General features: G+C 40.3%; 1 protein-coding gene across 1 annotated transcript; it reads right to left on the bottom strand.

The window, feature by feature from the left end:
* Positions 1–443: 443 nt before the first annotated feature.
* Positions 444–8,724, bottom strand: znf513a (zinc finger protein 513a). The gene is given in 6 exon segments (XM_058613972.1): positions 444–1,489; positions 1,491–2,397; positions 2,907–3,677; positions 5,507–5,641; positions 6,796–6,932; positions 8,488–8,724. Coding segments are annotated over 5 exon segments (1,902 nt in total). The 5' UTR covers positions 6,836–6,932; positions 8,488–8,724; the 3' UTR covers positions 444–1,440.
* Positions 8,725–11,137: the final 2,413 nt, after the last annotated feature.

Raw genomic sequence — 11,137 nt, 5'->3', positions numbered from 1 at the left:
GGGGAATATAGATACGAATCAGTGGGTTCAATGCTCTTGTCATGGCAAATTGGCAACCTGAAATATATCTCGCTTGCATATAATAGTCATTCACAAATAGAGTAAATTTTAAATTGCTTTCCCTCTTTGTTTTTCCCACATTAAGCAAATGACACACCACACATTAAAAATTAAATTCTACCTCTATATATCAAAGTATGCACTTCTAACAGTGTATTACAGCCACTTTATAAAAATAAACAACTAGGACACACTCACATGCTTGCTAATAGTTATTAAAATGATCTTTTATCCCCAGGTAAAAAACAAACAGTGGGCTAATTTCACAGTGGATAGTAAACAGTCATCCAGAGGAAGATGATTCTACAGTCTCTCTTGAAACCTAACGATAACTGATATGTTTAAGGTCTGTGGGGGGAAATCATTTAAACTACATGCTCATGTAAAATCACTTCTGACTTTATTTGGCGCTCAAACAGAAACAGAAACCTGCCAAATTGTAGCTGTGTGTATGACTGTGCTTTTTCCCTTTAACCATACAACCTAAGCCAAAAAAACTAAAATGCTCGTGCATGCAATTTTAATGTTAAAATGACCAGAAACTACTTTTTTATTACATTTTCACTTTTTGCCAACATCTGTTTACCACATCACTTCTATCCTGCGGGGCTCGGCAAAAGAGGACGATACAGTTCAAGACAAGTTCATTAGAGTTTAACAAGTGTAAAACAATTCCAGTACTAGTAAACATCACTTTGCTAGTAGTACATACATAAGTAAATTCATGCCATTGTCAGAGTTGTGCCTCAATGCGATGAAAGCACAATACTGACCGCTTACAAACACCGGTCTTCACTCAGAGCTGCACTGTGTAGTCTGTGTGTCGGCACATGTTTAAATTTGACAAGTAAAAGTTACCAGGTTATAGTAGTTACATTCATGTTATTTCCTATGGTTATGAAGATGTTTAAGACTTTGATGGAAGTAGAAATAATCTCATATTAAATAAAGAAAACTACACAGTGCAGCTCAGCAGATCAGGGCGTTTAATGTGCACCAGTTCTGTGTGAATGAGTTCAGGAGAATTTGGTTTGTGTTGTCGTGTCGCGTCCCGGACTGAAAAACAACAGGAAGAGACAGTGAGGACACTTCAACAGGAGAGACGGTCCATTAGTCTCAACACAAACAGAGCAACAGAGTGAAAAGACAAACTACGAACAGACTCGTCCACCTTACATAATCCAAAAGGCATCAAATTATTCACAACGATTCTTTTTCCTAATTGTGCGAGATTCTACAAATAAACAATTAGCAGCCTCCGAAGACATCTGACAAAACACTTTAACACACACACACACTGAAACAATATAAAGGCTCTGTGAAAATTAATAATAATAAAAAAAATGAGTTGCTGGTAGCTTAGTTCCACTGAGTTTTCTTTTATGTAATCTCAAGTTTGTAGCACAGGTGTATAGTCTGACCTCCCTCCCGGCATATACTGCATATCAACTCCTGCTTCTTTTCTGTGAGCCTGGACTCCAACTCCCAACCTTTTCCGTACTTCATCATCTTTATCATTTCCAGTCATAGGCACCTTGACCCAGCCGTCCGTGGCCAGGCCGTGTTTCTTCTGGTGTCTCTTGTAATTGTCCCAGTGGCCGGTCGTGTATCCACACTCCCGACACTTGTACGGTTTCTCTCCAGTGTGCCGGAGCATGTGACGCTTCAGGTTCATGCTCTGGTTGCAGCTGTAGCTGCACACGGCACACTGGAAAGGCTTGGCGCCCGAGTGCACCCGCTGGTGGCGCTTCAGGTTGGCCAGGTTCCCGCAGGCGTAATCGCACAAATGGCACTTGTATGGTTTCTCGCCCGTGTGCACCCTGTGGTGGCGCTTGAGGTTGTCGAAGTGCGCTGAGGCGTAGTCGCACTGTGGGCACTTGTACGGCTTCTCGCCGCTGTGCGTTTTCATGTGGCGTGCCAAGTGGTTGGGGTAGTGTGTGAGGAAGGGGCAGGCGGCGCAGGTGTACACCTTGTCACTGCGCTCACCGGGGCTGTTGGGAGAGGATGAGGCATCTTTAGTCAGCATTTCAAGGGTACACTTGGCACATATTTGGGCTGAAGAGCCGTCCTCGTCCTCCAGGACGATGCCGCACAACCGGCAGGTGAAAGGGAAAAGTGAAGGGGGGAGGGTGGCACCATCTGCTATGCCCTCCCTTGTTGTCCTGTTGCCCTCTCTGCCTGTAGACTGCAGAACAGGTGGAGGCTGGTGGCCAGGAGCAGGATTAGAGGCTGGTATGGGGGGTGGTGATGCTCCCTTTAAGCTATCAAAGGCGGACAGGTAGTCATTGTTCTGGGCTCCCAGATTCAGGTTTGACGTCGGCCTTGTAACCTGTGAAACTTCACAATAGGATGGAATATTTTATTATTATTATATTCACAGTCATTAAATCTGTAGTGCTTTTATTAATAAAAACATTCAAATTATTTAATTAATCCTATCTCTCCGTTTCTCAGTATAGCAGTGTTTAGATCTTGTATCACCTAGCGACACTCCAGATCACTCCTGCTGCAGCAGAAACATTAGGCTCGTAAAGTGAGAAAACCTTAGGTTGAAATACGACTGAAAATGCAAAGTGCCCAGGTAAAGTTTAAGAGTGAATTTTGCTGCTCATTCAGCATTTTAATTGGATAAACATCTCTTGTCCCAGCCCACCCCTGCGTAACTGCTGTATACACAAACACAGTTAGGTCTGATAGTATTGCTGGCAGCATACAAATTAAGTTGCATCGTCTCTGTGACAAAGACCAAACAGAGGCAGAATATTCACAACCAACAACAAAAACGTTCAAAGTTACGCTCTGCAGTTTTAAGGCTTGGGTGAATCATTTATAAAAATCAAACTTACCTCTGGCTGAAGCACCAGACTCTTCTCCACTGGACCTCGACCCACTCACTTGCCTCTTCAGACTGATGTGGCTGCTGGCAGGTCTCGGCGGGAGGTCATGTCCCATCCCTGCAGAGGGCACGTGCATGCGCTGGTGCCTCTTAAGGTTACCGAGGGAACTGCACGCAAAAGTGCAGCTGTCACATTTGTAAGGTTTTTCCCCCGTGTGAATGCGCAGGTGTCTCTGCAGGTTCACCAGCTGGGCTGAGGCGTAAGTGCACAGGGGGCAGTTATAGGGCTTCTCCCCATTGTGCGTCTTCATGTGGCGCTTGACGTGGTTGGCGTAGCGCGAGGAGAAGCCACAGAGGTGGCACGAGTGTAGTTTGGACAATTTCTCCTCAGCTGTCAGTGCTCGCTCGCCCATGCCGTTTCCCATTTCTTCATCGTCGAGCTGCGAATGGGAACCTGAGCGAATCCCGCTGATGCCTCCAAAAGGTAAACAGAAGTCTGTACTTTTGGCTTCTCTGGAGGCTTTGCAGCACCTAAGGCAATATGGACCAACAAGGTCAATGCCAGGTCCTAGAGGTTCATCGCGCAGTTGACCACAGCCCCTGCAGGACAGGTATGGAGGGAAAGTGGGCTCTGAGTGGGCTGCTCTGCCCTCATCATCCCTGCCGTTGTCCGTCGTGCTGCGAGAGTTGTCTGTTTCACTTTCCATGCTGAGCTGGCTGTAGGCAGGACTCTCCTCATCACCCAGAGGATAAACAGAGAAACCAATCTCAGCAGCTACCTCTGTGCAAGCAAGACAAAGAGGAAGAAAGTGGTTTTTTTTTTACAGGTCTTACACACAATCTGATCTCAGCAATGCAGAACATAGAATAACAAACGTGAGCACACTATGTTCTATTACTCTCTAAAACTAGGTTTGTATTTGCAACTTTGTCTTTTACACATGTATAACTTAATAATTAAGCACCAAAGACATTTGCAGACACATTTATTCATCCTTCCGTACTTTTCAACTGCATTAAGTTCCAGACAAGTCTGGAGGCTGTGATTGTCTGAAGGATGCAACGGTGAACAACTGTAACATGTTTGCCACAATGAGACAGACATTTAAAATGAAAATGAACAATGATGATACACAGTGTGCACTTCCATTTGTGTTACAATCACACATCAATGGAATGAAGAGCACTCTCCCAAACACTTCAAACCTAAAAACAAAGTCTTACTTAACAACTAAAAAGCAGTATAACCCAATCTCTCCTTAAGAAGTAAAAGTGAATTTTCAGAGACGGTAACGTTTTGGTACTCACAGTTCCACCAGCGAGGTCACCTGCGTTCTAACTGTTATTATGTCAGCTGACATTTTTTTTTTTTTTTTTTTTACCGCTAAAGAAGAACAAAAAAGCAAAGACACTTTTCCCGGGAGGTAGAGAGAGGAGCTGCGTGACGGCAGAGCGAGTGCGTCTGAAAGAGCGACAAGAACCACGAGAAATCCACCTTCCTCCACAGATGTCGAGGCAGGATGTGAGGAAGGCGAGAGTGGAGACTGCCCTTTTATGCTGCCCCGTGGAAACCCCCGGTGGATGATTACTGAGCCTAATGATAATGATGATGACTATAATGGTGAGGCTGCTGCTGCTGATGATGATGATAATGATGAGGGTAGATGATGATGATGATGAGGGGGAAATGATAATGGCAGTGGGGTTGTGGGAGCCGAGGCAGCCGACGATGATGATGATGATGATGATGATGATGGGGATGATGATGATGATGATGATGATGATGATAAATAAATGCCCTCTTATAATGGTGTCCTTGATGGTAATGGTCCTGTTTTTATGACCCTTATATAATAATGGTGTCTCTGCTCCTTTCTCTACTTTTCCATTTTTCAGATCACTCTCTCTGACAAAGAGTCATGCTGGGAAATACGAGCTGCCGGTGCCATTTCTCTTACCACTGCACAGAGGGGCTTCACTTCATCACTGGCAACCCAACAGTAAAGTCCTTTATGTATGATGGCCACCTCACAAGTGACGCCACCTCTACATTTCCTTTACTGGTCGAGCCACTGTGGGACTTAACTGAAATGAACCCTATGTGATCCTCACACTTTTCTAATCAACAGACATTCTTTTAAAAGTGCCCTTGACTACCTTTTAAAGATCTAAACAAATGTATTACCATTTTAAGTGGGTGGAATAATGCTTAAACAAAGATAAGCAGATAAGGCATAATTGCTACATCGGAAAACACGGGTTCAGACTGTCTACAATACACAGGAGGGATTCTCAGGAAACACAGTTTTAGCACAACAATATTGGCTGTACTGTTTTCCTTCCCACACTGTAGCAGAGCTGTACAGCAGTGAGTTAATGCTAAACCCAACCTAATATCTTCTGCTTCATGATACAAGTGTGCAAGCGTGAAACACATGGGGGCTTTTATTATGAAGCAGTCACAGGAACCACGTTTACACAGTTCACCACTGACCATCATCATCAACTTTCCGTCCCCCCCCCCCCCCACACACACACACACACACACACCTTTCCCCTCACTACACACTAGAGCTTGAAACACTGGATTATTAAAAATAAATTACACACCTGAAAATTTTTCCAGGCCTAAAATCTTGTGGTCACGATCTGGATCACCAAACTCAAGGTCTTGTCCAAGAAGGAAATCAGTGTCTAATGAGAGGTTTCCTGGGACGTCAGTGGCTACAACATCTTCAGAATCCACTGCAGTGATAGAAAGAAGCCCATTAACAGCAGTCCATCAATAATATAATTTCACTTACACTACAGAAAGATTGTTAATTGCATTTAAATTTACTGCAGTGGGCAAAAAAATCCTGAAAGCATTATTTCAGGAAAAAAAATACTGAATATTGAAGCTTCCTGAGTTTCTTAGTTACTTCTGTTACTTCAAAAACCACACGTGTCTGTGGTTTTGTGGGAATATTGTTGATATTTTATTGTCCATAACACAGATTTGTTGAAAATGTTTGTATTTAATTAATATAATAACTTCTGAGCAAAACAGAGACAACTTTTAAAAAGAAAATGATCCTTTCTTAGTCTTACACAAATGATCACAAATAAAGACAAACATGCATTTTAACTGAAGGAGATTTATGGTAATAAGATTGCTGCCTTAAACCATGGCAGAGCACTGCAAAATGGTGTTTTTTTGCCTGTCTAAAAGAGCATTTCATTAGCAAAAAAACAAACAGCTAACAGATGATAGATTGAACTGTCTTTACTGCAGCTGCAGTTAATGATCCCTGAAAAAAAAAACTTGGGCTCTCAAGCTTGATGGAATCCAAACAACGAACTATCACAGCTGTCAAAAAGTACTTTCAGGAAAAGTCAAGGACATTCTAGGCAGCACTTTTTGGCAGAGCCTTAAAAAGCAGCCTCATACTGCCATCTCCTGGTCATTGCCTCATACTGCCATTTCTTGGTCGTTATAGTGTTTGACAGAATGACAGTAATATGCAATACAGGATGTTTATTTTCCTACAGGGCCACACCTTAAATTACATTTAATTAGAAACATTTGGGGTCCAAAAATTACAATCTTGCTAATAAATGCTGAGCCAAGAAAATGGAAATACATAATTTCAGTATCTATCCCAGAAAAGACCATCACAGCACCTTGGCTACTTTTCTTTTAAATTATGGCAGGTTGCTATTTCACAACAGTGGATCTGTATGATCCATATGAAAGCAAAACAATGTCTGGTGTTCTTATGTGAGCAAAGAGAGGAAACATGTGGTCAACCATCAGGCCAAAAATCAAAGCAACTGCTCATTGTTACATGGTTTTGGCGACATAGCACAGCTTCCCTCGAAACTTAAAAGTAAAAAAAAGAAAAAAAAAGAACACTTACACTTGACTGGCTGTGGATTCAGTTGTTTTTTTCTTGGCATCTTCCGGTCAGCCACTCTTTTATTTGTGATGTCTTCTTGCAGACTTCCACAACCATCAGCTCATTCTCATGTGTTTGGGATTTATCTGCAAGTATTTCTGGAAATTGAAAACAGAAGACATACATCTTGACAAGCAACACAGGGCAGAGACATTTGATGAACAATAGTTTGTTGCATTATAAATGTAAAAGTTTGTATTTATAGTTTTTTGTAGTGATACACGATATTATCAGCATGATGTCATTATCAGCAGATATAGGCTTTGATATGTATTATGGGATATCAGCAAATCCGCCAAGATCTGCCGATATGACTAATGACTACAACAGTATGATAAATAGGCTGCTACCTCCTAGACAATTTTTTTTTTTAACGTTTATTCCACTGACTGAAGAAAATCTGTATTATTAATTAATATTATGTTAATTTCACTACAGAAAAGACTAAATGACCTTTGCAGTTGGAAGCATGGAAAAACGTACATATCTCAGTATCAGTTATCCGCCCAAGCACTCCCGATATATCGGCATATCAGATATCTGCAAAATGTCCAATATCAGACAATATTTTTTTTATTGAAAGGTCACCGTTTCCCTGAAGCCAATTTTCAAAATATGAAACTGTTTCACCAATAATCCAAAAACAATCACAGAAGAATAAGACCAGGAATTCCATTCACACTGAAGAATCTGGGAGTTTGTAATTCGAGTCATTTATCCCGAAAATAAATTTTCAGATTTGAAAATCTATCACAAATTCCAGTTATTACCTTCATCAAGAAGATTATATCTGTGAAATCAAACAGTAAAGTATACATATTTTATTAAAACCATTATGGAAAAATGAGCAGCCTTGACAGAGTTTAGCTTTTTATTAAGGCTCTCTCTCTATTTTATTTTTATTTTTTGGGGGTGGGGGAAGAGTGACAAGACAAGACACATGAATAGTGTGTCATTTAATCACTTCATGCTACTCACAAACAGTAAATAACATGCTATTACACAGCTACATTAACATTTTCCAACAACATATTGATTTTTTTAACAGCTTCACTTTAGTTCAACTCTGTGTGTAAACATAACCTGCAGACTATAAATACTATGAATCAATATCTCACATATAAATATCAGTAAATCTATTGTGTTCTGATTCAACTCATTGGAGGATATGACAAAGAGTAATTAACACACTGCAACATGGCAGCATTTTCAGCTTTACGGATAAGAACCACTCACTCTCAAGGTAGCTAACATTAAAAGGCACATGTTATTTGACTGTACAGTGTGAGCTGTTAGTATTTCGATTGTAAACAAAACGGAAATTCAATGAAAAGGAGGGAATCACGCAGCTACTTTAACAAAATGGCTAACAGATAAGCTCTGGAAGCACTCGGGCGAGTCAACTCGCCTTTTTTAACTGAGACATGTCTTCCCATAGCAAACAGCTAGCTACTGTTACCACTGTACAACATGTCAGCATAATTTACGGCACAGCAGTGGCTCACAGCTTGACGAGAGACTGCTCACAAAATGCAGTAATAACTGACACAAGTGTCACGTTCACGAAACATCAGCCGTTTCCACACATGTTAACCTACAACTAAATTAGCCGAGGAGCTAATGTCAACTTCACTAGCTATCATGCTAACTTACCTAAAAAACGTAAATATTGCTGTCCACTGAAGTGCTTTTTATCGTCGGTAAACACGCCATCGGGCGCGAAGTGTTCTGCCTCAGATGCACAACGTCTGAAGATCCGCCATTTCTTCATGAGCCGCGGCGACAAAGAAAGGCAATTAATGGTATTTTTCATAACTTAATTGATTTTTTCATTCGCCCGAGATCCAGCAGCTGCAGCAACATCACGACTTCCGGTGTAAATCCTTCAGAGTAAAATCCGCGACGATAAATTCATCACCAGATACCACACATTCTACAGTTTATTCACATCTAATGTTCCATGATTATTATTTAGTAATTAGTTTGGCGATGTGTAAAAGAATAATTGATTTAAGTGCAATGAAATGATTAGTCTGATATAAAATTTGTTGTTGCTGAAATCTGTTTTTTTGTGCCACACTTAGGTTTTAAATGTTTACAAATAAAAAAGTGTAAATGTAAAAGTAAAGCACCTGCACAGTTTACAGTAACCCGTTCCTTTAATGTTTAAGCGAAGAAGACACCTTTTAAGAAGTAAATCTAAGATAAAAGGTCACATAGGATACTTTCAATTGTTTATGACGCGACAGTCCTTAAAATGTTACAATCCCCTAACATGCGACCGAAATTGCGCATGTAGCCTCCAGGCTACTGTGATAATTCAAAGGTTGCGTGGAACTCTCTGCTTTAATTTTGAAGGACTGACGTGCTCACAGGATATTTTATCGTTGTTGTGGATGCACCTTGATTCCATTGTATACATTCTTCTTCCGTTTACTGGGTGTTTCCGTTTCCGAAAATAATTTCCGGTTAATCCATACTGCATTGTGGTAGTTGTAGTTCTTAAAGATAATGACGAAAATGCCCTTGGTATGATTTTCTTCCAGTTGCAGGATGTCTGTTTTTTAAACAGAAAAATACAAAAATACAAAGTAGATTTTCTCCTCTGATAGAAGGGAAACATACTATCCCAACAAAATATTACAAGCATTATAATACTCGCTGTCACATATAAAAATAGTCTACCATGTAATGTACATTTTCACACAGATAACAAAAACGTTATGTTGCCCATATAAAACATCACAAGCACCCATCACACTTTTATTAATTATTATTGTTATTATTATTATTGTTATTATCAGTAGTAGTAGTAGTATCATCGTATTACTCTTGTAAATAGACCAATAGACACCACCACTAAGAATTAAATCTAGGATCATCTGAAATGTATGTTTTTCCCATTTTATGGCTTTTCCACAGTGTACTCATACAGCCTATATATCCACAGCTTTAACTTATGTTGAGAGTGTGCGTGATGTTTTCTTTGATAATAACAGTGCAGTGTTTGTTTAACTGTGCCCCTTAGAGACACTCGGGCCTCTGAAGGAGCCTCAGCAGATCCTTAAGGAGATGGAACTGTTGGAGAACAAAAAGAAGCACACTCATTGTGCAGAGAAAAGGTTTATTCCCACGGGGTGCCCTATGGACAAAAATGCTGCGTGCTGAAGTACCCACTAGAGTGGCACAAAAACATGAGGAAGTGCCTCTAAAGCAAAATATACATTTCAGATTTTGATTGTTTCTAAAGGAGTGCCTTTCTAGTGGAGAAAAGTGATGCAGTGTCCTATAAGATGCCCTTGCAAAGTAATTTCCTCTGGGTGTCCTTCCAAACGAAAAGGGTGCTGTTGATATTCCCTACTGTCCCTACATGACTGTGTACCAAAGCGTGTCCTTAGAGGAAATGCTATGCAGTGCTGTATAAAAAATGTCCATATTGGTGATGCTGTGCTGTAAAGGATGTCCCTGTATAGTATACACAGGTGTGTGAGAATGTGGGAAATTACATACTATAGGTGACAGTGGCAATCTTTCTAAGACAGCAAGGGAAGCTCAGCTTCCTCTAAATGTCGTCAAATATGTTCTGTGTTGTATTTACATTTCAATACTAAACGTGTGCTAGAGCATGATAAGAACATGTTCATTTAGAATCAGCTGGTATTTTTCATATATTAAAACCACTTGAAGCTCAACTTCAACTGTTCTCTATGTGACAGGAAAGAATTTTTTTTTTCCACTGTGGTGAGCTTGATGGTGATTAATGGGGCAAAAATGTCACTTAGGAAGGGAAGCTCAGCTTGTCAATGGAGCAGTTTGTGGGCACGAATGCTGGGCTCCTGCATGATGATTGGAGGAACTGTCTGAAAGGCGTAACCAGTTTTGATTGACAGCGTTGTAGAAACATACGTGACATACGTTTTACCTCAGTCCTGTGTGGATTTTGCGGAAAGTTTGTAGCTGGTCGCTGTGTGTTATTTGCTTGGTGATATAGACAATTTCTATTGTAAATAAAGACACTATTATAACATTTAAATTTTACATAATTGTCACATTTCATTGTTTTAGTTGTTCGTTTATGTATAATAACTGGGCCTGAAATGAGCGAACCACCATGTCTGTGCATGCCACTGCATAATAGTACATGTTATCACACCAAAGACCAAAGGACACACACCATATCATAAAAAATGGGTGGTAATAAATTAATATACTCCATCTTTATTGTTGTTGTTTTGTGTGTAATAATATGACATGAAACATGACACCTCACAAAAATATGCAATAAAACAAATAAATATTATCA

Source organism: Solea solea, chromosome 17, assembly GCF_958295425.1.
Source record: "Solea solea chromosome 17, fSolSol10.1, whole genome shotgun sequence".
Taxonomy (NCBI): Eukaryota; Metazoa; Chordata; class Actinopteri; order Pleuronectiformes; family Soleidae; genus Solea; species Solea solea.
The sequence above is the reverse complement of the archived record's forward strand: the minus strand, read 5'-3'. Positions and strand labels throughout refer to the sequence as shown.